The 27,665-nt window shown below is 36.0% G+C and overlaps 5 protein-coding genes across 6 annotated transcripts; 2 read left to right on the top strand and 3 right to left on the bottom strand.

The window, feature by feature from the left end:
- Positions 1 to 3,361: 3,361 nt before the first annotated feature.
- Positions 3,362 to 3,840, bottom strand: LOC142239357 (lysozyme 2-like). Its single transcript, XM_075311136.1, has one exon. It carries the CDS (start codon positions 3,813 to 3,815, stop codon positions 3,387 to 3,389), a length of 429 nt encoding a protein of 142 aa, XP_075167251.1. The 5' UTR covers positions 3,816 to 3,840; the 3' UTR covers positions 3,362 to 3,386.
- A 353-nt stretch (positions 3,841 to 4,193) lies between these two features.
- Positions 4,194 to 4,626, top strand: LOC142239361 (lysozyme 2-like). Its single transcript, XM_075311140.1, has one exon. The coding sequence runs from the start codon at positions 4,198 to 4,200 to the stop codon at positions 4,624 to 4,626; it is 429 nt and encodes a 142-aa protein (XP_075167255.1). The 5' UTR covers positions 4,194 to 4,197.
- An 8,478-nt stretch (positions 4,627 to 13,104) lies between these two features.
- Positions 13,105 to 13,535, bottom strand: LOC142239364 (lysozyme 2-like). The gene has a single exon (XM_075311142.1). The coding sequence runs from the start codon at positions 13,531 to 13,533 to the stop codon at positions 13,105 to 13,107; it is 429 nt and encodes a 142-aa protein (XP_075167257.1). The 5' UTR covers positions 13,534 to 13,535.
- A 364-nt stretch (positions 13,536 to 13,899) lies between these two features.
- On the top strand, positions 13,900 to 14,380 carry LOC142239130 (lysozyme 2-like). The gene has a single exon (XM_075310907.1). It carries the CDS (start codon positions 13,904 to 13,906, stop codon positions 14,330 to 14,332), a length of 429 nt encoding a protein of 142 aa, XP_075167022.1. The 5' UTR covers positions 13,900 to 13,903; the 3' UTR covers positions 14,333 to 14,380.
- A 2,235-nt stretch (positions 14,381 to 16,615) lies between these two features.
- Positions 16,616 to 27,629, bottom strand: LOC142237563 (uncharacterized). Of its 2 annotated transcripts, none has more exons than XM_075308926.1 (3): positions 27,500 to 27,629; positions 20,381 to 22,843; positions 16,616 to 18,059 (listed from the first exon to the last, which is right to left on the bottom strand). In XM_075308926.1, exons 1-3 carry the CDS (start codon positions 27,539 to 27,541, stop codon positions 16,956 to 16,958), a joined length of 3,609 nt encoding a protein of 1,202 aa, XP_075165041.1. In that variant the 5' UTR covers positions 27,542 to 27,629; the 3' UTR covers positions 16,616 to 16,955. The 2 variants fall into 2 exon arrangements, with proteins under 2 accessions (XP_075165041.1, XP_075165040.1); XM_075308925.1 differs by having other exon boundaries at positions 27,485 to 27,621.
- Positions 27,630 to 27,665: the final 36 nt, after the last annotated feature.

The raw sequence follows: 27,665 nt of genomic DNA, 5'->3' as shown, positions 1-27,665 counted from the left end.
AGTATATACACCCTAAAAAAATCGCTTCTGCAACAGCAAAATGTGTTTGGGGTATCAGTTTGATTCAAGCATATATATTTTTTGGATTGGTCCAAACAAAATATTGTTTGTATTGTTCAAACATATTATGTTTCACCTTAGGGTATACGCTTTACTTGCAGCATACTCTCTAGGTCTCTCTTTCTAAACACATATATGTTTATAGGCTATTTCCAAATTAATATATGTTTGCATCTAAGCATATTATATTTACAAACATTTTATGTCCCAAACATAATATGTTCTAACATATTAACATATATGTCCCAAACATGCTTGCACTTAAAAATATTGTGTTAACAAATTCCAAACATATAATTTTTACACCCAAACATATGAAAAACAGTCTTTTTCGTCCGTGTACAGCAGTAAGTTCGGCCGGGCCGAATCTGATATACCCTTATATGATTCTTATATGAATCAAATATAATAGTTTCCTTTGAAAATTTCAGGTTTGATGACAGATATTTTTCCAAGCTGATCAGTTCAACCAGTACGCTTCCCGAAGATAAATGTAAAGATTTTACCTATGAAGACTAGATTCTGGATTTATAAGAACCATTTTTTGTTTGAATTTTAGAGGACTCATAAACATCTCTTGTAAGTGTGCAAGAAAATGTTGAAATATCGTCTTGATCTGTAGATTTTTACCCCAATTTTTTAAATTATTACGAGAAGTAAACTCTGGAAATTGTACATTCACTTTCAAGGAATTTTCATGATCAGTGCACCTTCTGTATCCTCATGATCTGAAATCGCTCTACTAATTTCAAAACGATTCGTTCATGAAAGTGAATCAACACACATGTGGTTTCAAACTGAGAACAGGTGGTGTCAATCTGACAACGATAAAATGACACCAGGCGTTGTCAAAACAACAACCAGCGTTCATGATCTGAAAACGTTATGGTTACGACTTTATAAAGAAAATTAAAAATAGATTTGACTCGAACCTGTGTTTTCTGCACCATACGCGTTAACAGTCGCCTTAGCAAATTCTACCACCGAGGTAGTTGCCATAATAACATCTAACGATTATTTTAAGACTTTTTATGACCAAAGAAAAACGAATGCCGTTCATGAAATCGTGAACGCCCGTGGACGAAATTGTGAACATTCCGTTTTGATTTTTTGTGAACGTTTCCGTTTCATTTTGTCACCGTCCGTTCACGACTATGGAACGTAATTTTTTCTATTAGTGTATATGGAGGCCTTACCAAATGGACCGATAAATGCTACTATATACGATTATACACTTTTTTTGTTTGTCTAAAATGCCAGTATATTTTTAATTTGTGGCAAATCGAATAAAAACTACAATTTCTAGAAACCCTAGTAGTTAAATCGGGAGATCACTCTAACGGGGACTATGCCAAAAATATGAAGGTATACACACAATATTCGGCATATCTAATTGTAGTTCTAGAATTTGACCCCCATATTGGAGGGTCGGTTTATAAGGGGGCTATATCAAAAACTGTACCGATACACAATATATTCGGCACCACTCTTTATGGTCCTAGAATACCTCTAGATTTCCGATTTCAGGCAAATTGGGTAAAAACTACAGATTCTAGAAGCCCAAGAAGTAAAATCGGGATATCGGTCTATATGGGGCCTATATCAAAAAATGGACCGATAATCACCTTTTTTGGCACAATTTCTTATATTCCTAGAATACCTCTAGATTTCCGATTTCATGCAAATGGGGTAAAAACTACGGATTCTAGAAGCCCAAGAAGTAAAATTGGGAGATCGGTCTATATGGGGGCTATTTCAAAACATGGACCGGTACTCACCATTTTCGGCACATCTCTTTATGGTCCTAGAATACCTCTAGATTTCCAATTTCAGACAAATTGGATAGAAATTACGGATTCTAGAAGCCCAAGAAGTAAAATTGGGAGATCGGTCTATATGGGGGCTAATTCAAAACATGGACCGGTACTCACCATTTTCGGCACATCTCTTTATGGTCCTAGAATACCTCTAGATTTCCAATTTCAGACAAATTGAATAAAAACTACGGATTCTAGAAGCCCAAGAAATAAATCGGGAGATCGATCTATATGGAGGCTATATCAAAACATGGTCCGATACTCACCATTTTCACCACACCTCTTTATGGTCCTAGACTACCTCTAGATTTCCAATTTCAGGCAAATTGGATAAAAACTACGGTTTCTATAAGCCCAAGACCCCAAATCGGGGGATCGGTTTATATGGGAGCTATATCAAAACCTGGACCGATAGAGCCCATCTTCGAACTTGTCCTGCGTGCAAACAAAACACGGTTCTGTTCCAAATTTCAGGAAGATAGCTCCTTTATTGAAGACTGTAGCATGATTACAACAGACAGGCGAATATGCTTGTATCGTCTTGCAATTTCTCCCTGATCAAGAATATATATACTTTATATAAAGTCGGAAATCGATATTTCGATGTGTTACAAACGGAATGACAAACTTATTATACCCCCATCACCATTCTATGATGGTGGGTATAAAAATATATGAAGATTAATCAGGGAGAAGGAAAACGTCGCAATGAGTTGATGGTTGTAGACATAATGACAAAATCACTAATAGCAAAAATCGTGCAAAAAAATTCCGAACTTCCATTGCCATTGAAATCGATTGGGAAGGGTCTTGAAGTATTTGGACTTGAAGAAGAAAGTGATTCATAAAACACCAACGTCCATGTCCATGTTAAATTAAATAAATCAAGTTTAGATGGCCTGCATCAAAGACGAAGATTCAATGCATACAGAATTCCAACGCTCCTTAATTTCGCTGTGATTATCGGCAGACAGATTTTTGTAGAACTTTGTTTGGTCGGGAGGTACATAAGTTTCAGCCTGGCCGTACATATTTACTTTATTATAATCCTCTGATAATTTCACTTTGGTCGGGAGGTATATAAGTTTCAGCCGTACACATTTGTTTTATTATAATCCGCTGATAATTTCACTTCGACACGAGTCTGATTTGGATGAAATTCCGAAATTAGCTGAATGTAACATATTATGCGATACTCAATGTCTCCTGCGCTAATCTTAAATCAGCCGGTGAGGATAAATAGTCTATCCGTTGATATTGTAACCTCCAAAATTTGAAATGTATTTATGTTGAAGGTTTTCTAATTTTTATTCCAATTAGAGATAAGTAAAGATCTTCTGAAGTAAACTCTAATAACTCAAACCTAATAAGGAAGATGCTCATTTGGGTTTCAACCTAACCACATTCAGCTACATTTTTGCTTGCCACAATAATAATTCCCATTGGAAATAAACCCATAATTATTAGTCTATACTCATTTTTTTATTTTCCAATTTTTTCTAAATAAATTTAGAAGCAATCATCAATGCTAGCCAAGGTACCGTCACAGTATTTCCAGGTGGACCAGGCAGTCCAGCCTTGTTGTTTCAAGACCAATTGGGCGCACTTGACGGCGGGTTCAATGCTGTCAACCAAGAAATCTTCACACTTGACTTTGCATTCGTTGTAGGAGAAAGCACCAGAGGGAGGAGAGCACCAGTAGTAGTTGTTGATTTGGAAGATACCATAGTCCCGGGAGCCATTGGAGTTCAAAGAGCCGACAGCCTTAGTGTTGTAGGAAGATTCATGTTGAGCAATGCAAGTCCAACGAGCCAATTGATCCTTAGGAACTCCCAAGTTGTACATAGCCTTGGCCAAGGAGCAACGAGTGTAGACCTCAGCGTAAGAGGGGGCAACCAAAAGGATGGCAGCCAAAACGGCGAAAGTGAACTTGAACATTTTGCTTTAGTTGTGACCGAAGAAAAACTGTGCTCTACAATTGAAAACAATCGTTTTTATAGGCAAATGTTTAAACGTTCTGCCAAGATAAGAAGTGGTTTAGGTGGTATTTGATGAATGAAGGTATTCGATAAGTTTTTGTTTTGTATCTGCATGATAAATTTAGATGAACGATAATGATAATGGGTAAAAATTCATGAGTTTGCCAAAATGTTCTATTTGTTCAATGCTGCCTATTTAATGCTAAAAATCTTAGTTATAATCTTAAATAATTAATAATTATTCGTAATTATAAACAAATTGTTTATAGCAAATTTTGCTATAAAAGTCCCAGTAAAATTTCAGTTTAGTATAGTTTGTTTTTCGTTTCGACTTAGACAAAATGTTCAAGCTTACTTTTGCTGTCTTGGCCGCCATTCTTTTGGTTGCTCCCTCTTACGCTGAGGTCTACACTCGTTGCTCCTTGGCCAAGGCTATGTACAATTTGGGTGTACCAAAGGATCAATTGGCTCGTTGGACTTGCATTGCTCAACATGAATCTTCCTACAACACTAAGGCTGTCGGCTCTTTGAACTCCAATGGCTCCCGGGACTATGGTATCTTCCAAATCAACAACTACTACTGGTGCTCTCCTCCATCTGGTGCTTTCTCCTACAACGAATGCAAAGTCAAGTGCGAAGATTTCTTGGTTGACAGCATTGAACCTGCCGTCAAGTGTGCCCAATTGGTCTTGAAACAACAAGGCTGGACTGCCTGGTCCACCTGGAAATACTGTGACGGTACCTTGGCCAGCATTGATGACTGCTTCTAAGTTTATTTAAAAGAAAATTTTGATAATAAAAAATGAGTAAAGACTAATAATTATGGGCTTATTTCCAAAGAGAATTCATGCTGTGGCGAGCAAATATGTAACTGAATTCCTCCTCATTCCTCTACATTAGGTTTGATTTATTAGAGTTTCCTTCAGAAGATCTTTACTTATCTCTGATTGGAATAAAGAATTTGAAATTTTTAAACGTAAATAGTTTTCCAATTTTGGTGGTTACAATATCAATGGATAAACTATTTGTCCTCACTGGCTGATTTAATGTTTGTTCTGGAGATATTAACTATCGGGTATTACATTTTGCTAATTTCGAAATTTCAGCTAGATCAGACTCACTCATTATATTTACCTCGTGTGGAAGCGAAAGTGTCAGGGGATTATAATAAACGAAGTATGTACGGCCCACATTTCGGCTGTGGACTGGATGACTAAAGACTGTCATCCATAATCGGATTAGCTGGGTTGTACTAACAGTTGGCGACGGCAAAATATATTGTTTTCTATCTTGCCATTGTCTTCTGAATTATATTGAGTCTGTTATAGGTGGTAAACTTCTCTCTTATCACTGAATGCTGCCCGATTACATGTTAACCCTTTCACTACCGAAATAAAACTAATGGTAAAAACTTTTATTTTTCTTCTGTTTTTACTTGTACTAACAGCATGTAGAACAAAGATTGTCATTTTGAAAACCTAACTCAATTACTTCAAGAGCTATATGAGCTTGCTCTGAAAACTTGATTCTTGAATTGTGACCAAATAGCCTTACGAAAATAAGCGCTATTTGGCCTATAATATCTTTCAAAGTGTGAGAAAAAATACAAAAAGAACATGTAAAAGTATCAGCTATAGTTTTTGTATAAATGCCCATTTACTAGAAACATGCAGTACAAAAATTGTCTCAAATTTTCGCATTTTTCGTTTATTGTTAAAGAAGTTTATAAAAATGTATTTTAGACCTCACCCATATGGACAATGTATATAGCTTATTTAGATTAAAGCCTCTACTTTAAAATAACATCGAGAAATAAATCGAAACTAAGTGGGAAAATAGAATTTGGTGCTTTTTTCGAATGTCCTTCTAAGTGGTAGTGAAACGGTTAAGTTCAATGACAAGGGACTAAATTTTTATACCCTGCAGGGTATTATAAGTTAGTGCATATGTTTGCAACACCCAGAAGAAGACAAAATAGACACATAGTGTCTTTGGCAATAATGCTCAGGGTGGGTCCCTGAGTCGATTTAGCCATGTCCGTCTGTCTGTCCGTCCGTCTGTCTGTGAACACATTTTTGTGATCAAAGTCTAGGTCGCAGTTTAAGTCCATTCGACTTCAAATTTGGCAAAACTTCCTGCTTAGGGTCAGAATAGAATCCTATTGATTTTGGAAGAAATCGGTTCAGATTTAGTTATAGCTCCCATATATATCTTTCGCCCGATATGGACTTATATGGCCCCAGAAGCCAGAGTTCTACCCTAATTTGCTTGAAATTTTGCACCAGGAGAACAATAAGTATGTTATTATAGTAAGGTGTGCCAAATTTGATTGAAATCGGTTCAGATTGAGATATGGCTCTCATATATATCTTTCGCCCGATATGGACTTAAATGGCCCCAGAAGCCAGAGTTTTAGCCCAATGTGGTTGAAATTTTCCACTAGATTTGGACGCCCACGAGCCAATTTAAAGAAACTTTATTTAACAGAAACATACCTTTAGTTGGCCTAGGTGGAACAATGGTTAGCCTACCACCCTTGCATACAAAGGGTCGTAGGTTCTGTCTCTGATCGGTCGAAGATCACTAAAACGTAATGTAATTTTACATATATACATTCCAAAAATGTTCGACATTATAAAATTTTTACTATGAAATTTCAAAATGTGTCTTTTTAAAGACATTAAAGGCCCTTTTAATGTAGCTCCGATAGGCTTTACCTGCCAGTTAACAGAAAGAAAAAAATGGAAATATCTTTTCCCCGGTTAACTTTAAGTGAAAAATTTTCAGCTGTTAAGTTTGCATATGGAATATATACGCAAGATGACAGCACGGTTTAAAATTTCGTTAGCTAACGTAACACTAACGGAGCTTCATGAAAATGGGGGTAAGTCAGAAAAGAACAATGCTTGATATAAACGAAATGGACTTTGTTTTAGGAACAAAAATAATTTTTTTTATTACAAAAATAAAAATTTTGTAAATTTTTTGTTGGTTATAAAAGTTTGGAATTGATGACGAAATTCAAAAAAATACAACAAAAGAAAAACGTTTTCGGTTCAGGATTTCCAAACGTTTTTTTCTTTGCATGTAAAAAGATGATATTTTCAACACACATTTAAAGAAATGGTTGGATGGATTTTGTCTCACTATTTGATAAAGCATTGACGTAGCTCGATTTCTCTGTTCACTTTTTGAGAGCTTAGGATGAAGTCTTTAAATCGGATTAAGATTTTCGGAATCCGATTTTCAGATTTAACCTTTTTTTCTTTGACTGATGATTCTTTGACACCGCGAAATTTTTCAGATTCCTATAGATGAATAAGGATATAAAGTAAATATGTTTTGTATTTCATTCTTCGATATAGCCCCCTTTTAGACCGGGATTTGATTTTCGTGAAATGTTTGTTATCACATTAAAATAACCTCCCAATTAAGGAAAAATTTAGGCTACCATGCACCCAAAGAAAAAAATGCTTAAAAAAATTACTTCTGTCCTATGACAAGCCCATGTATATTTCATTCCGTTTCCGGATCCAAACAGCACATTTTCATTCCTCTTTTGTTGACATTGTTTTGGCTGGGTATTTATGCTAATATCATATAATCTTCGCTTTTTGATCTAAAACTCTATGATTTATTATATTTCCTCTTGTTAGTTTATTAGAAATCCCACTTAATATCGCAAAAACTATTTTTATAGTTTTGATAATAATTTTTCCACTGGTTTTGTTATTTTTTGTTTTTCAATAATTTCAAATATGATGGATGATGTTGTTTATTTGGAAACAAAAATATCGATAACTTTCACTGACAATATTTTCAAATTTTTGATAAACAAAGTAAATGTAATTATTTAATAATGATTGCTAATTATATTTTCAAAAGTAAATAGTACCACCACCTGGTTTTTATATCAGTATCAGTTGATTTTCTATAAATAAACCATCGTGTGGCCAAAATCTTAATGGCAAGATAATATTTTATTTACTTAAATTATTAATATATTTTAATCGTCAATGCTTTCCATGAAATAGATATGACATAAAATATGTCATCTCCCACTGTCAAGTCTATATTAAAGGCTATGGAATATTTTGTACAGTATTGGTGGTCGTTTTTGAACTAACCCACAAAAAAAAAAAAAAAAATAAATAAATAAAAAAAAATAAAAAGATTTGAGCAATTTAAAATTTTGCCAATATTTTAAAATTTTGAGATTTTCGAACCTAAAAGGATAATTTACAAAGGACGGCGCGGTAGACTATTTTATACCCTGCTCCACTTTGTGGATCCAAATTTTCAAATCCTTCCAGTTTGTTGGATTCTTTATAATGGTTTATATTCCCAAAATTTGTAAGACTTCTACAATATATCTTGGCTGAAAATTTAAATCGCCTAGTGCCCTGGGGCGAAGCTCAATGTTAGCAAAAAACAAGTACATACGGCCGCAAGTTCGGCCAGGCCGAATCTTATGTACCCACCACCATGGATTGCGTAGAAACTTCTACGAAAGACTGTGATTTAGTCCATACATGGTATATATTAGACAAAAAAGTTATGTATAGTTAAGTCTACAAATAATTACGAATCGATATGGACTTTTTGTACGTAGAGAGCCAGAATTGAAATATGGGGGTGGCTTATATGGGGGCTGTATACAATTATGAACTTGATATGGACCAATTTTTGTGTGATTGGGGTTCGATTTATCTGAGGGCGATATATAACTATAGACCGATATGGACCTAGTTAGGCATGGTTGTTAACGACCATATACTAGCACAATGTACCAAATTTCAACTCACTCGGATGAAATTTGCTCCTCCAAGAGGTTCCAAAACCAAATCTCGGGATCGGTTTATATGGGGCTATGTACGATTATGGACTGATATGGACCACTTTTGGCATGGTTGTTAAATATATACTACCATCACGTACCAAATTTCAAGCAGATCGGATGAATTTTGCTTCTCCAAGAGGCACCGGTGGTCAAATCTGGGGATCGGTTTATATGGGAGCTATATATAATTATGGACTGATAGGAACCAATTCCTGCATGGTTTTTGGATACCATATACTAACATCACGTACCAAATTTCAACCGAATGGCAAGAATTTTGCTCTTCCAAGGGGCTCTGGAGGTCAAATCTGGGGATCGGTTTATATGGGGCCTATATATAATTATGGACCGATATCGACCAATTTTTGCATGGGAGTTTGAGGCCATATATTAACACCACATACCAAATTTCAACTAAATCAGATGAATTTTGGTCTTCCAAGAGGTTCCGGAGGCCAAATCTGGTGATCGGTTTATATGGGGGCTATATATAATTATGAACCGATGTGGACCAATTTTTGCATGGTTGTTATAGACCATATACTAACATCACGTACAAAATTTCTGCCGGATCGGATGAAATTTGCTTCTCTTAGGGGCCTCGCAAGCCAAATCGGGGGATCGGTTTATATGGGGGCTATATATAATTATGGACCGATGTGGACCAATTTTTGCATGGTTGTTAGAAACCATATACTAACACCATGTACCAAATTACAGCCGGATCGGATGAAATTTGCTTCTCTTAGAGGCCTCGCAAGCCAAATTTTGGGGTCCGTTTATATGGGGGCTATACGTAAAAGTGGACCGATATGGCCCATTTGCAATACCATCCGACCTACATCAATAACAACTACTTGTGCAAAGTTTCAAGTCGATAGCTTGTTTCGTTCGGAAGTTAGCGTGATTTCAACAGACGGACGGACGGGCGGACATGCTCAGATCGACTCAGAATTTCACCACGACCCAGAATATATATACTTTATGGGGTCTTAGAGCAATATTTCGATGTGTTACAAACGGAATGACAAAGTTAATATACCCCCCATCCTATGGTGGTGGGTATAACAAGTATATACAGTACTAAGTTCGGCCGGGCCGAATCTTAAATACCCACCACCATGAACGAAATATTAGGGTTTCCTTTGAAATTTCAGGAGGGCTTGAGGACTTGAGGACACTTCCAGAAGATAAATTTAAAGATTTCACCTATGAGGACTATATCAGATTCTGGATTTATAAGAACCATTTTTGTTTTAGTTTTAGAGGAATCATTAACATCTCTTGTAAGTGTGCAAGAAAATTATAAAATAACGTCTTGATTTGAAAGTAAAAACTGCAGAAGTAAAAACTGGAAATTTTACATTGAGTTTCAAGCAATTTTCATGATCACTGCGCCTTCTACACCCTCAAGAAGTGAAGTCGGTCTATATGGAGGCATTACCAAATGGACCGATAAAAACTTAATCCGATACACGTTTTTGTGAGCCTAAAATAGCAGAATATTTACAATTTCAGGCAAATCAGATAAAAACTACGGTTTCTAGAAACCCAAGGAGTTAAATCGGGAGATCGTTCTTATGGGGGCTATACTAAAATATGGACCGATACTCACCGTTTTCGGCACACCTCTTTATGACCCGAAAATACCTCTAGATTTCCAATTTCAGGCAAATAGGATAAAAACTTCGGATTCTAGAAGCCCAAGAAGTAAAATAGGGAAATCGGTCTATATGGGGGCTATACCAAAATATAGACCGATACTCACCATTTTCGGCACATCTTTTTAGGGTCCTAAAATACCTCTAGATTTCCAATTTCAGACAAATTGGATAAAAACTACGGTTTCTATAAGCCCAAGACCCCAAATCGGCAGGTCGTTTTATATGGGGACCATACCAAAACATGGACCGATACTCACAATTTTTGGCACACGCATTTGTGGTCCTACAATACCTCTAGATTTCCCATTTCTGGTAAATTGAATAAAAACTGCGGTTTCTATAAGCCCAAGAAGTAAAATCGGGAGATCGGTCTATATGGGGGCTATATCAAAATATGGACCGATACTCACAATTTTTGGCACACGTATTTGTGGTCCTACAGTACCTCTAGATTTCAAATTTCAGGTAAATTGAATAAAAACTGCGGTTTCTATAAGACCAAGAAGTAAAATCGGGAGATCGGTCTATATGGGGGCTATACCAAAACATGGACCGATACTCACCCTCTTTGGCACACCTCTTTATGGTCATAAAATACCTCTAGATTTCAAATTTCAGGCAAATTGGATAAAAACTACGATTTCTGAAAGCCCAAGACCCCAAATCGGTAGGTCGGTTTATATGGGGACTATATCAAAACCTGGACCGATATAGCCCATCTTCGAACTTGACCTGCCTGCAGACAAAAGACGAGTTTGTGCAAAATTTCAGCACGATTGCTTCATTATTGAAGACTGTAGCGTGATTACAACAGGCAGACAGACAGACAGACGGACAGACGGACATCGTTATATCGTCTTAGAATTTCTCACTGATCAAGAATATATATTCTTTATATAGTCGGAAATCGATATTTCGGTGTGTTACAAACGGAATGACAAACTTATTATACCCCCGTCACCATTCTTTGGTGGTGGGTATAACTAGTAAGGAAAATCTATAGTACGGCGGGGCCGACTATATTATACCCGGCAACACTTTGTGGATCTACAAAATCCTTCAAATTTGTTAGGTGCTATATATAAAGGTTTATGTTCCCAGGCTTCTTATATTTAAGACTTTCTAGAAAAGTTATTGACTTAAAATTTAAATCCGTTAATGACCTAGGTGGAACACAATGTTAGTAAAAAAGTATTGAAAACATTTAAATCTGAACCAATTTTGAGGCAACTTCGCAAAAGTATATATATGATTTATCGGTCGATAGATATGTATTAGAAGTATAGGAAAATTTGAGTCATTTTAACAAGTTTTCGACTAAGCAGTGGCGATTTTACAAGGATGAATGTTGGTATTTTGACCATTTTTGTCCAAATTAGAAAAACATATATATGGGAGCTATATGTAATTCTGAACTGATTTCAATCAAATTTGGCACGCATAGCCACAATGCTAATACTACTCCTTGTGCAAAATTTCAACTAAATCGGAGTTAAAAATTGGCCTCTGTGGTCATAGGAGTGTAAATCGGGCGAAAGCTATATATGAGAGCTATATCTAAATCTGAACCGATTTAAACCAAATTTGGCACACATAGCTACAATGCTAATTCTACTCCCTGTGCAAAATTTCAATTAAATCGGAGTAAAAGGTTGGCCTCTGTGGTTATATGAGTGTAAATCGGGCGAACGATATATATATGGGAGCTATATCTAAATCTGAACCGATTTCAATTAAATTTGGCACACTTGACTACACTACTAATTGTACTCCTAGTGCAAAATTTCAACCAAATTGGGGTAAAACTCTGGCTTCTGGGACCGTATTAGTCCATAACGGGCGAAAGATAAATATGGGAGCTATATCTTAATCTGAACCGATTTCAATAAAATTTGGCACACTTGACTATAGTACTAATTGTTCTTCTTGTGCAAATTTTTAAGCAAATTAGGGTAAAACTCTGGCTTCTGGGGCCATATAAGTCCATATCGGGCGAATGATATATATGGGAGCTCTATCTAAATCTGAACCGATTTCTTCCAAAATCAATAGGGTTCTATTCTGAGCCAAAACATATACTTGCGTCAAATTTGAAGTCGATTGGACTAAAACTGCGACCTAGACTTTGATTACAAAAATGTGTTTACGGACAGACGGACATGGCTATATCCACTCAGGAGCCCACCCTGAGCATTTTTGCCAAAGATACCATGTGTCTATCTCGTCTCCTTCTGGGTGTTGCAAACATATGCACTAACTTATAATACCCCGTTCCACAGTGTGGCGCAGGGTATAAAAATGTAAAGCAAAGATTATAAACATTCTTTTAATTAAAATTTCATTATTTTAAAGAAATTTGTCCTTAATATTGTGTAAATTGTGGGTTTTCCCAAATTCAGGTTGTATAATCTATCCTATTAGGTCAATATTTTATCAGTGTATATACGATGAGATATAATTAGGCGTAGCCAGACATAATCCTATAGATATTTAGATATCTCACACTTAAAAAAAGTGAACTCTCTATTTTACTAAAGCCAATTTAACTTTATTTTGGTTCATGGAATTATTAATGTGTACCATGTCCACTTAGAGTCATTTGTTTAATTGCTGAAATCCGCTAACACCATAAAATTTTTTTTGAGTATTTCAGACTTATCTCTTGCTTAAATGCTAATAAATCAAACCAAATATCTAATAGTCAATTATTTTATAGTCTTTTTATTTTAAAATCAAAGCAAAATTTAGAAGCAATCATCAATGCTGGCCAAGGTACCGTCACAGTATTTCCAGGTGGACCAGGCAGTCCAGCCTTGTTGTTTCAAAACCAATTGGGCGCACTTGACGGCAGGTTCAATGCTGTCAACCAAGAAATCTTCACACTTGACTTTGCATTCGTTGTAAGAGAAAGCACCAGAGGGAGGAGAGCACCAGTAGTAGTTGTTGATTTGGAAGATACCATAGTCCCGAGAGCCATTGGAGTTCAAGGAGCCGACAGCCTTGGTGTTGTAGGATGATTCATGTTGAGCAATGCAAGTCCAACGAGCCAATTGATCCTTTGGTACACCCAAATTGTACATAGCCTTGGCCAAGGAACAACGAGTGTAGACCTCAGCGAAAGCAGGAGCAACCAAAAGGATGGCAGCAAAGACAGCGAAAGTAAGCTTGAACATTTTGCTTTAGATGTAATCGAAAACAAACTATGGTAATTTCAGAATATTCTAGGTCTTTTATAGTATTTTTTTTTTGAAAACAAGTCCAAGTTTGTACACGTTTCTTATTTGATAAAAAAAAATGTTATAGAAAATAATGAATGTATTATCAGTTTTAGATATCTAAAGGAATGTAATATACATTAATTTGTATATATTGATTTTATCATATTTCTTGATATAAACCACATATTAAACAAAAATATGCCTAATACCTTCATCCATCAAAACACTATACCTTATCTATTTGCGGCTCTTGACCGTTTCCCTATAAATAGGTTCGGTTTTCAATTGTAGAGCACAGTTTTTCTTCGGTCACAACTAAAGCAAAATGTTCAAGCTCACCTTCGCCGTTTTGGCTGCCATCCTATTGGTTGCCCCCTCTTACGCTGAGGTCTACACTCGTTGTTCCTTGGCCAAGGCCATGTACAATTTGGGTGTACCTAAGGATCAATTGGCTCGTTGGACTTGCATTGCTCAACATGAATCTTCCTACAACACCAAGGCTGTCGGCTCTTTGAACTCCAATGGCTCCCGCGACTACGGTATCTTCCAAATCAACAACTACTACTGGTGCTCTCCTCCCTCTGGTGCTTTCTCCTACAACGAATGCAAAGTCAAGTGTGAAGATTTCTTGGTTGACAGCATTGAACCTGCCGTCAAGTGCGCTCAGTTGGTCTTGAAACAACAAGGCTGGACTGCCTGGTCCACCTGGAAATACTGTGACGGCACCTTGGCCAGCATTGATGATTGCTTCTAAATTTATGACAGATTTTTGAAAATAAACATTTAATTTTGACTAAAAAAATATTTGAATTTCTTTGAGGGAAGTTTTAGGATCGAAGGTTCAAACAAACCTGAAAAAAGAATCGGCTTTCAGATGCTCAAAATATAAATTGGGGAACCGGTCTATAGTGAGATTTATATGTATTGCAATCAACTTTAGGTAGCTATGATTTCTAAACCACTCGTCTGACAGGTGACATATTTATTCCAGTGGCAGTTCTTTTTATTCTTTACAAGCTTACAAAAGCATTTTAATCTATTGCATTCAGAAATAGAAATTTATTCGTGATGGAATTCAAGGGCGACAATGGGATTGCTTTATATTCGGATGGATATCACAAATGCCTATCAGTAAAGCCTTTCAACATTTAAATGTGAATAAAGGGTTTGTTTCTCGTACCATTGCTCGTTAGCAGTGTGGGATCGCATCCAAAAATTGGACGAAATACACACTTACCAGAATTGATCCGAAAAGTGAATGTCAGATGTGATCCAGTAGGAGAAAATTTGCTCGTGAGCTGAACATAGAACGGCTAGACCGGCTGCAAATTATAATGAAAAATAGGCTTTGACGAAAACCCGAGCTCACCAAAGTTCGACTGGTTAGAGCCAAGGAGTTGCTTAGCTTGCACGAAAGTTCTCAGTTAACGAATTGTTTTTGTCAGCAGTTTGTAAACAAACAAAATGATTGGATTTCCTTGCCACTGAAAACTTACGCCTCCACCAGAACTTAATTCTCGCTGATGGTAAAGATGTGTGAAGCCGTAACGGCTGAGGAGTGACCACCCTCGCATGCATTTACCTTGGGGTCAAAATAAATGACAAATATTATCGGGAAAATGTCCTAAAGACTGTATTGAAATTCTGGGAAAACAAACATTTCGGCCGTAGACCATCGACATTTCCAACAGGGCACAGCTTCACACAGTTCGAACAAATCTAAACTGATTCTAAAATTTAATGCTATTTCCGATATTTTTGCTTTTGAACAATAGAATTAAAAACAAGTATATACGGGCGTAAGTTCGGCCATGCCGAATCTTATGTACCCTCCACCATGGATTGCGTAGAAACTTCTTATTAAGACTTTCATCCATAATCGAATTAGTTGGGTTGCGGTAACACTTGCCCATGGCAAGGTATCTTAAAACTTCTTAACACCGTCTTATAAATGGTAAGTTAGTCCATACGTGGTATATATATTATTACACAAAAAAAGGCCGATTAAATACATATAATTCAGTTTGACAAAATTTTCTATAGAAATAAAATTTTGACAAAATTTTCTATAGAAATAAAATTTTGTAAAATTTTCTATAGAAATAAAATTTTGAAAAAAATTTCTATAGAAATAAAATTTTGACAAAATTTTCTATAGAAATAAAATTTTGACGAAATTTTCGATTATGATAAAATTTTGATAGATTATTTTTGGCGATATGGACCAATTTTTGTGCGATTGCCGATATGGACTAATTTTTGCATGAGTGTTAGCGGCCATGTACTAGCGCAACGTACCAAATTTCAACCGATTCTGATGAATTTTGCTTCTCCAAGAGGTTCCGAAGGTCAAATCTGGGGATAGATTTATATGGGGGCTATATATAATTATGAACCGATATAGGCCAATTTTTGCATGGTTGTTAGAGACCATATACTAACACCATGTACCAAATTTCAACCGGATTGGATGAATTTTGCTTCTCCAAGAGGTTCCGGAGGTCAAATCTGGGGATAGATTTATATGGGGGATATATATAATTATGGACCGATATAGACCAATTTTTGCATGGTTGTTAGAGACCATATACTAACACCATGTACCAAATTTCAACCGGATCGGATTTATTTTGATCCTCCAAGAGGCTCCGCAAGCCAAATCTAGGAGTCTGTTTATATGGGGGCTGTACGTAAAAGTGGTCCGATGTGGCCTACATCAATAACAACTACTTATGCCAAGCTTCAAGTCGATAGCTTGTCTCGTTCGGAAGTTAGCGTGATTTCAACAGACGGACGGACATGCTTAGATCGACTCAGAATTTCACCACGACCCAGAATATATATATTTATGGGGTCTTAGAGCATTATTTCGATGTGTTACAAACGGAAAGACAAAGTTAATATACCCCCCTCCTATGGTGGAGGATATAAAATATATGACAGTATTTTATTACATTCGACTTTGCCTTCGTTTTCGGCTGAATTGTATCTTTCTTGCCGAACATTGCCTTTGGCTTCGAAAAAAAAACTTCGATACTTGATTCCTATGGCAATTGAAACCATTACGATTTATTTTCAATTTTATTTTATAAAATTTAACAATATTTCTTTAAAGGTAGAGTCTATATAAATAAAAACTATTAATGGATGGATTTCAACATTAAATATATGTGACTCTAAAAAAAAGTAACGTATTTTGAAGAATATAATCTTTCCCATACTTATGACTAATTCGAACTTTAACTCTGTAAATTAATTAATAAATAAATTTATTAAGCGACATATAAACTGAGATCATATTAATAAAAATAATGTGTCTATATATAAATAAAAAAAAGTTTTCCTCAATTTCCTCTACCTTTGGCCCATACATAATTCTACTTTTTTAAAACATAAATCTCAACTCGTGACTCATCCTTCAAAACTATTAGGTCCATTTCATTTTGATTTGCTTTGCCGCATCCAATATCCAAGATGTTTCCAATTTCAGATTCTTCGATATCTTCTCCCCCATGGATTTCTTGATCCAAATAGAAATCATAAACTCGTATACGCCCATTACTGAGGGCAAATAGACGCCAACCATCCGACGATAATTCCAAAGATTGAATTAGATTTCTTCTCAACACGGAGCCCGATAATATCACCTGCTGATCATAAACTCTCAATTCAAAGGGTTTACGATTGGTATCAATTAATGCAGCAATTGCTGCAGTAGTTGGCCTTATATCCATATCATGTGAGGATGAAGTGAAATCCATGCTATCGTAGGATTTCTGAGAGTTCAGAACAATGTTTTGTATGGCACAAGATTTGCCTGTTATGGTATCAATATCTCCAGGTGGAACTGCTATAGAATTTTCTCCTGGGAAAGGGGTTCCGGGTGTCTTGGATTTTCCTGCCGATGCGGGAGATTTGAGAGGTTTATTTAAGGCACAATTTATAATCATCACAGCCCCATTTGATAGACCCACAGCTAAAAAGTTTTCATTGCTTAAAACTTTTAGGGCAGTGGGAAATAGTAAACGACTCTCATTTAGTATGACACGTCTAAAACGATCCGCTTTCAAGGTTTTTGAGCACATTAATATAAAGTTGCGATTTGTACAAATGTAAATATTTTCCGAACCACATTCAATGCTTGTAAAACGTAGACCCTGTTGACCAAAATCTCCACTATTCTCATGCAATTCCTTCAAGGCTTCATCACTGTAAATATTCTTTTGGAATAGGGCTTTAGTTTTATCAAAACGTGAAAGGGATTGTAGTGTCCTTGTCTCCAAATAGTCCTTCAAATATACCATGGAACTTTGTATGAGTTTAACACGAGCCCAAGGTGAACTATAGCCAAATTTCTGGGACAATTTATTTGGCTTTTTTGATGTTTCCGATTGACGTTTTTCTAGGGGATTAAATGACATCTCTGATGTTTCCACTAAAGTCCAAACAGTTAAAACCCCTGAATCATGCAGTGACACAAACTGTTAAGGAGAAAGAAAATGCATATAGGTAAGAAAAATAGTTTAATATATGGGAAAAAGCAAATATAGGTTATACATGCGGAAACAAAAGATTGAAGATTGAATGTTAGGGTTCGATAGTGTTCCAAACCATTTTTATCAAACCTTCTGGACTATAAGTTCTAAGTTCTCGTGAAGGGACGTGAACTTAGAGAATCGGAACGCGATGTGGAGAAGTGCAACGGCCACACATATGACGAAGCTGAAGTGAAACAAGAAAATATGTACAGATAGAGAGAATGACGACAGTCAGAGGAGTCCTGGTAATCACAACCCGGCACCTTGATTTGAGACAAATTCAACGATCGGACTGGCGACGAAAATGTTATGGGGTGACTCAAACAAAATAAGTACTGAAGAACTACACAATCATGACTGGCATCCTTGAGTTGAGGACACATCTGTACCGAATAGAAGATGAGGATGACGGTGTATATAGGGCGTGTTTTGAGGAGGAGAAAGCATTGAAGCACTACCTGGCTATGGGCTGGACGAAAAAAGTTGGGACATAAAGGGAAGTGAATTTACAGAACCCGGAGCCCACAAAATCGGCAAGCGATGTGGAGAAATGCAACAGTCGGACTGGCGACGAAAACAAGAAAAGGAACTACACATAGAAAGTAGAGCGTAAGTCTGAAGAGCTATGGGAATCATGTCTGGGTACTTTGAATTGAGGGCAGTGCAACGGTCGCACTGGCAACGAAAATGGTAAGGGGTGACCTAAATAAGAAAAATATGGAGAACTACACAAAGCTAGTAGGAAGACAATCAGAAGAACTTGCGGATGATGGTATATATGTGGCGTGTTTTGAGGAGGAAGCATTGAAGCACGACATCTGCCCAGGTTTTAAAAGTTATAGAGCCTATAATATCAAGGATGAGATAGCTCAGGAAAGAGGAGCTGAGAAACAGGGACTGGACGATACGAGCTGGGCCATAAAGGGAAGTGCACACAGAGAGTCCAAAACCCAAAGCATCGACATGTGATGCGCAGAAGTGCAACGGTCGGACCTGCGACGAAAACAAGAAAATAACTACAGATAGAAAGTGCGACAGTCAGAAGAGCCGTGGGAATCATGTCTGAATTGAAGGCAATGCCATGGGGTGACTTACAAAAGAAAAATACTGAAGAACTACACAAAGAGATTAGGAAGACAGTTACAAGAGTTTGCGGATGATGGTGTATATACGATTTGTTTTAAGGGGAAGAACCTTTGGAGCGCTATCCCTTCATATCCCTGAAGAGATAGCTCGGGAAACAAGAACTGGAAAGAATTGGGGAATTCGCGAAAGCCACAGGGTTACTGTAGCAAAAATAAGGGTGTTATAGAATGAAGGGGTAAGAGAGCACAATAGGCTAAATATTGGTTAAGGTATATTTCAACCGACATGAAGCATGGAAACCTGGATCCTCATTCTAAGCTAACCTAATTCAACTTCAACTACTTCTGTCTTCTCTTCTCAGACTTGATTGATGCAAATTAAAAAGATATCCAACCAACAGTGTCATCCGAGCTTCCATTTAAAATATTAGAACACGAGACTAAGATACATCAAAATTCTTCGATAATACAGATTATAGACCATGTTCGGAAAATGAATACTACAAGTCGAATATTTTTCAATGGAATAGTAATAGGCTGTATACTAACAAAAATCACAAACTTCAGGGATAAGATAAGAATTCTCTGTACTGAAGAACAGAAAGTTATCAGGAGCTTATGAATTTGCTGCTGCAAATTGGATATATCTACGAACAGATATCGCATAATTTAAGGGGAAGAAGGGAATTCCCTATGGAGCAGCAAAGCTTTCATTGACAGACAAAAGATGATAGACCGGTTTGTAAACTATCATAGGAGGGAGAATAAATGCAAACATCTCCAAGATCTCTGTATGGATGACGAAGCATCTCTTAAATCCCAAACGAGAGAAGGACGTTCGTGGAACAAAATCGGTAGGATGACATCTAAGGAGTATTGAGCACGTCCAGATGGTGAATTAAGCAATTATATGAATAAAAAGCACCATGTGCACTCAGATCAATCAGCCAATAAGAAAACAGGGTTGTTACGGTACTCAATCCCGGGAATCCAGAATATTTTGATAATTTCTTTGTCTTCAGTTACGAATTTTATACATTTGAAAAGGACCAGAAATCTCTCGAACACCCCTTTCAGAAACCTCTCGAACACCCACATTTTATATCGTCTTCGAATCGTAGCAAAGACGATATAACTGAAAATGTCACGAAATTTACTAAAACTGTTGGCGTACTTTACCTGTGATTTACTTAGGTTCCCACTAACTTTCGCCAATCCCCAATTATTGGAGGGAGCACGAAAACTCTTTATATCCAGACATGAACCCAAATCCATTAATAGGGCCGTCTTGTCTCGTAGACCAATTGTAGATGGAATAATGGATTGCGTTGCTGCAAAATGTGTCAAATATCCATCCAATTTGGAACAAAACGAATAGGTTTCTCTTAAGTCCCACATTGAAATAGAACCATCTCGTAGGGCGGCCACTATGATATCAGGCGAATCATTAGATATGTCTACTTTTGCAACATAACTCCAAGTTGTGAGAAGGCGTATAGGTTTATCGCTAACATTTATGCACCAAACCATTAATAGTTGAGAAAAATCCATGCGATAAACATCGGTATCCGGTAGAGATTCATGAACAGTTATTACCAGATTATGTTTGGCATTCGAAAAGATCTTGACGACTCTTAAGGTATTGAGGAATGACGTTTGTAATACATAACCGAATTCAGTAATACGTTCCAAGCTACCGAAATCGGAGGTTTTGTCAATTTTTTCTATCTTACTCTCATTTGATCCCAAAAGTTGGTCGAGGATCATAGAAGATTTTAGAAGAAATGCGTTAAGACGATCATAGTTAACTGGCTTTCTTTGAACGCCGATATGATTATGCATATTTCTTGCCGAACGCTGATGACCAATATCCTTTAGAGTTTGTAGACTAAGATCCAATTCGCAATCACTTTTGGGTGTTCTTAATTCACCACTTTCCTCCAATTCACCGCAACAGTTTTGCGATAAAGCTCCTCTTTTATAGGTACTCCCTAGTTTGTTAAGATTTTCCACCATATTCCAATCATATTGCGCTGGATGTTGGGTCCACATGGAGCGTGTTTCCCACATTTCGGTTTGTTGTTCTACGTTCATAAGATTATCTTGGGTTTGTGTAGAACTCTGTGTGGAATTTAGCTTTCCATAGGTTTGCATGAACACATCATACGATATGGGTTTCATATCCAAAAAAGTGAAGGTTAATGTATCCAATTGGATTTTGGACATTAGATCTCTTCCTCGTTTATTGAATATGGGTTTGGTATTAAACTCACGGTAACCGAAATAGAAAACCTGATAGTTTCCTTTATTGCTGCTAGTATTATTGAGGTTCAAGGTAGATGGACCATAGGCTGAGATACCTGAATCTAGTTGATCGGAGGTATTAAGGCTGAAAGCATCAAAACTATCCACAAAATTCTGAGTAGATTGGGCAGATGTTTCACCAAGTTTGGGATTTCTACGAGAGTTCATTTCATAATGACCTGAATCTAACTTGCGCTCTTTATCACGTTGTAGTACAGTTATGGGATCTTGAGTTATTTCAGATTCATCTTCAGATTCCTCCAATTCTTTACTAGTGGACTTATTTTCTGAATCTTCTTCATAATCGCTGGAAGTGTTATTACCACTTTCTTCATATTCCTCTTCATCGTCTTCATTGTACGAATCTTCGTTGCTATTATTTCCAGTCTGTTGTGATGATTTCTGTGATGAACTAGCCTCGAAATCCGATTCATATGAATCAAAATCATCCGAATAATTAGGTTCCTCTTCACTATTGGTTTCTTTTGCTAGTCGGTTTCGAGATCTAGAACGCTCTCTAGATTTATGCTGTTCTTCTCTTTCCATTTGTATTCTTTCACCGTCATTAACTTTCTTTTGGGCATCGTCAAATGTAACCTCAAAAGCTACAGGTTCCTTCACAGGACCTACTGCCACCATCTGATCCACTTGTCTTATACTCTCTCTACGTATTTGTTCCTCATTTCTCCGCTTGGCTGATTCTCTTTTAAGAACCACAATCTCTTCGGGCGCTAAAACCCTACTACCTTTCCTCACAAGTTTACCTTCCGAGGAATGCTTTGGTTGGACTTCATTCTCATTTGGTATTGGATCACTTTTTCGTTTTGGAGGCGGTGAAGCAATGGTTACATTTGAATGTGTATCTAACACAGCATTAGCTTTTGTTGAGTTCTTCCTAACCGCCTCCTTAATTTCGGCTGTATGTTTGGCACGTAAAGGTTGTTTGGGCGTTGGTGAACTTGAAGCGGAATCATATGAAGGTATTCTTTTGATTCGTTGTGTTTGCAATTGACTGCCATTTGGTTTAGTCTCATTGGATTTTCTGGGAGCTTGTCCTGCTCGTGCTGTTGACGAAATAACAGAAGGTTTTGGTGATATGGTTTTGCTGGTAGATGCTTGCCTTGTCCTTGTTATTCGATTGGGATCCTTTTCATTGGTGGATTTTGTTGATACAGTCCTAGCCTTGGTTACTGTAGTAACTGAGGCTTTTGTGTTTCGTTGAGTATCCTTATCTTCTGTTGTTGTCCTTGAGGTTGGTTTTTTAAGTAATGATGTCGTTGTAGTGCTTGACTTTGGGGTTGCTCGTTTTGTTGCTTCAGATTTGGCTGTTTTTGAAGTCTGAAATTAAATAGATTATTATTTAGGGACAAGATTACATGTAATGATTATGTATATGACTGTAGTTTTGTGCATTATGTGCTTTGTCTCAAGACGCTGCGATTAGAATCCCCAATTTTAATGTCCTGTTTATGTTAGGGTATATATAGCTATGAAAGATAGAAAACATATTATGACATCACGTACATAAGTTCAAGCATGTCAGATGGCATTTTCTCCTTCAGGAGGCTCAAGAAGCAAAACCTGGGGACCGGTTGATATGAGGGCTATATATAATTATGAACAGATAACAACCAATTTTTGCACGGTTGTTAAAAAAAACTTACTCTGACAACCATCCGACCTAAATCAGTGGAAAGGTAGGCCGGAAGGTCTCAGTGGTGGAACTGTAGGTCTTAGGGCGGCAACTTTAGACCCGAAAGTTTCAGTATTTATTCCGCGTCTGGGAATAAATTCCTCAGGCGACGTTATAAGCCTTTAATGCGATGGACCGGTTGAGAGTTGGCTTCTCTTGCATGAATTGAATATTGTGAACAGAAATCAACGTTATTAACTTTGTCATTCTATTTGTAACACATCGAAATATTGCTCTAAGACCCAATAAAGTATATGGGTCGTGGTGAAATTCTGAGTCGATCTAAGCATGTCCGTCCGTCCGTCTGTTGAAATTAGAGGTGTGCACGTGACACGAAATTGTCGTGATTCACGCTGACGGTAACGGCATGAGTGTGTGTGAGCGTGATTAACCAACCAAATGTCGTGCGTGAGCGTGAGTAACGAATTTCGGAAAAACACACTCACGAAAATAATTCCGCGTACAAACATAAAATGCTTACGAGTGGAATTCATTTATAATTTTAGTGACACCCTAGGTGTAAAGAGTTTTATAACGCTCTCGATTTTAATCATACGCATGTTTTCAATCGGGTTCTATAGGTAAATTACTCATAAAATTATTCCTGAGTCACGAGGTAGAAGTGTGCACGTGACACGAAATTGTCGTGACTCACGAAAATAATATCTTCGTGAGTGTGCGTGAGTAACGAATTGCACTCACGATAATATTCCTGCTCGCCAACATAAAACGCTTAAGAGTTAAATTCAATTACAATTTTAGTGACACCTGAGATGTTAAGAGTTTAATAACACTCTCGATTTTAATAATGCTCATGCTTTCAGACACTTCGGTAAGGTAAATTAATTATAATATTATTCGTGAGTCATGATATTTTTCGTGAGTCACGATATTTTTCGTGAGTCACGGTATTTTTCATGAGTCACGACGTTTTCGTACGTGAGTGTGAGTGAGTACAAATTTTCTTTTCGTGAGTGTGCGTGAGTCCTACCAAAAAATATCGTGCGTGAGTGTGCGTGAGTATGATTTTTCAGTCGTGAGTGGGAGTAAACTATTACTCACGTGCACACCTCTATCACGAGGTTTTTCGTGAGTCACGAAATTTAAAAGATTTTCGTGCGTGAGTACAAATTTTCTTTTCGTGAGCGTGAGTCCTACCAAAAAATATCGTGCGTGAGTGTGCGTTAATAAGATTTCTCCTTCGTGAGTGTGCGTGAGCAAAATATTACTCACGTGCACACCTCTAGTTGAAATCACGCTAACTTCCGAACGAAAGAAGCTATCGACTTGAAACTTGGCACAAGTAGTTGTTATTGATGTAGGTCGGATGGTAATGTTAATGGGACCATATCGGACCACTTTTACGTATAGCCCCCATATAAACCGACGCTTGTCGGTTTGGCTTGTGGAGCCTCTAAGAGAAGCAAATTTCATCCGATCCAGTTGAAATTTGGTACGTGGTATCCGGTCCATAATTATATATAGCCCCCATATAAACCGATCCCCAGATTTGACCTCTGGAACCTTTTGGAGGTGCAAAATTCATCCGATTTGCTACATTGCGCTAGTATATGGCTGCTAACAGCCATACAAAAATTTTTCCATATCGGTCTATAGCAATATATAGCCGATGGCCAATCACACAATAATTGGTCCACATCGCCAAAAATAATCTACCAACATTTTATTTCTACAGAAAATTTTGTCAAAATTTTATTATTTACTAGAGAAAGTTTTGTCAAAATTTTATTTCTATAAAAAAAAATTGTCAAAATTTTATTTCTATAGTTCATTTTGTCAAAATTTTATTTCTATAGAACATTTTGTCAACATTTTATTTCTCTACAAAATTTTGTCAAAATTTTATTTCTATAGAAAATTTTGTCAAAATTTTATTTCCATAGAACATTTTGTCAAAATTTTATTTCTTTAAAAAATTTTGTCAAAATTTTATTTCTATAGAAAATTTTGTCAAAATTTTATTTCTATAAAAAATTTTGTCAAAATTTTATTTGTATAGAACATTTTGTCAAAATTTTATTTGTATTGTAAATTTTGACAAAATTTTATTTCTATAGAAAATTTAGAAGACGGCGTTAAGAAGTTTTAAGATACCTTGCCATCGGCAAGCGTTACCGCAACACAAGTAATTCGATTATGGATGACAGTCTGTAGTAGAAGTTTCTATGCAATCCATGGTGGAGGGTACATAAGATTCTGCCTAGCCGAACTCACGGCCGTATACACTTGTTTTTTGTTAAGCCCTCTCGGGCTTGCCAAAAATTCGTTAACCAGAACATAGGGGATAGTCTCAGTTTCTGAAAAAAGACTCGGCAATTTTTATTTTTATACTACTCAGTGTTCGTAAACAAATGTTTGCTTATAGTTGCACACTATAAATGATCGATAGCCATGATTCGATAACATTTCATTTTCTACAGTTGTTTTACTGAAAATAATCCCAACAGGGTAGTTTTGTAGAGAGCGATGTTAAAGTAAAAAAAAAGAGAGCAACAATAAGTCTCCCATTAGTTTCCAACAGGGCTGCCAATAAAGAAAATTTCAAGAATAATCGTCACTTTTTTCCGAAAATATCGTCATAATCGTCACTTCCATTTTAAAAATCGCCAAAAAAATCTCCAATGTTAATAATATTAAAACCAAACTAATTTGTGGTTAAAACCAAAAATATTTATTTCGTATAAAGAACAGAAAATTCAAATCAGTCTTGTATAAAAATAAAATTAAAAAAAAATATATATATTTTTATGCAATGCTATGCTATGCAATTCAAAAAGTTATATAAAAATTATTTGTTTAATATATTGTTTTACTTCAGTAAGTTCTTTATTTAAAAATACAAATAAAGATCTTTAATATTTACATATGTGTTGCCCGATTTTCAAAAATTTGACAATTTGCAAAAATTTTATTGAAAATAAAATTTTGCAAAATTTTCTTGAAATACAATTTGCAAACATTTTATTAAAAATAAAATTTTGCAAAATTTTCTTAGAGATTCAATTTTGCAAGAATTTATTAAATAAATAAATTTTTGCAAGAATATTCTATATAAATACAAATGTGCAAAAATTTTCTACAGATTTAAAGTCTTGAGAATAAAATTTTCTATAGAAATAATATAGAAAAATAATATAGGAAATAAAATTTCTACAACTTTTTCTGTAGAAATAAAATTTTAACAAAATTTTCTATAAATTCCATATAAACCATTTGTTTCGAATAAAACAAAATTTTTGCATATACTAACCACAACAACTTTAATATATTTTTTTAATTTGGTAGATTTTTGATCAAATTTTCTTCAAATTTTTGGTGGATTATTTTTGGCAACAGTGAAACTATACTAATATACTAACCACAACAACTTTAATATATTTTTTTATTTGGTAGATTTTTGATAAAATTTTCTTCAAATTTTGGTGGATTATTTTTGGCAACCGTGAAACTAATACTGTAGATGTAAAATGAGGTATACATGTATGAAATCTCTAGCAAAAACTTGCAATTTCTCTATCTGACTATTCTCACATGTATTCTCTCTTTTGCTGACTCTAAATGTGTAAACGAAGTGCTTCTAGTCCAAATTTTTTAACCGAGCTAATATTGTCATTTTTGGGGTACAAATCGGAAAATCGGCATTTGCTATTTTTTTAAGTAAAAAATCGTCAAAATGCCGATAAATCGGCAAAATTGGCAGCCCTGATTTCCAATCACACTCTAAGATTTACGCTCTCTTTCTCTGATCATTAGGTAGAGAAAGAGAATCTCAAAAAATCTCCCATCGATTCCCAATGGCAGTGATTCCTATTCCATTTGATTGTTTGTGTATTATTAGTATCGCGGCAATGCGGGTCAAGATAATACTCAATATTTCCCATCAAACCCTACCCACCCCAAACACTCTTTGTATGGTAGATGTGAAAGAAAGATAGAAACAAAAACAACACAAGAACGACAACTACAACAATTTGATATACGTAAAATTTAAACGTTGTAGAACAATCTTCAATATAAGCTGATCAAAGTAAATTTTAAACAATGGTGTAGTGTATATAAACGCACAAGAAATAATATTTGACAATAACAAAAGAAATTCAATCTAGACTAGACGGCACTTTGGTGTGTACTCTGAACGTGATGAAATTAAAAGTGAATATGTGTATTGCTATGCGTTTTTGATAATTGATTTTTTCTTGTTCATTTTACTGCAAGACTTCATTATGAATTACTGTAGTGCTCTGGATTGATTTATTTTTTCTTACATCTCTTTTAACAACCTTTGTATTCACATTACTACTAGTACTTGCAATCTTCGACATTTAAACAATTTAAAATCCACACTAAAATCCACATAAAAATACACTTGGTTTGGCTTGCCGAAAAAACAATTAATGGTAAAAAATAAAGTTGAATTTTAAAGTGTTTTCGGGTTGCTTGTGAAAA

The sequence above is a fragment of the Haematobia irritans genome, chromosome 5 (genome assembly GCF_050003625.1).
Source record: "Haematobia irritans isolate KBUSLIRL chromosome 5, ASM5000362v1, whole genome shotgun sequence".
Lineage (NCBI taxonomy): Eukaryota > Metazoa > Arthropoda > Insecta > Diptera > Muscidae > Haematobia > Haematobia irritans.
The sequence above is the reverse complement of the archived record's forward strand: the minus strand, read 5'-3'. Positions and strand labels throughout refer to the sequence as shown.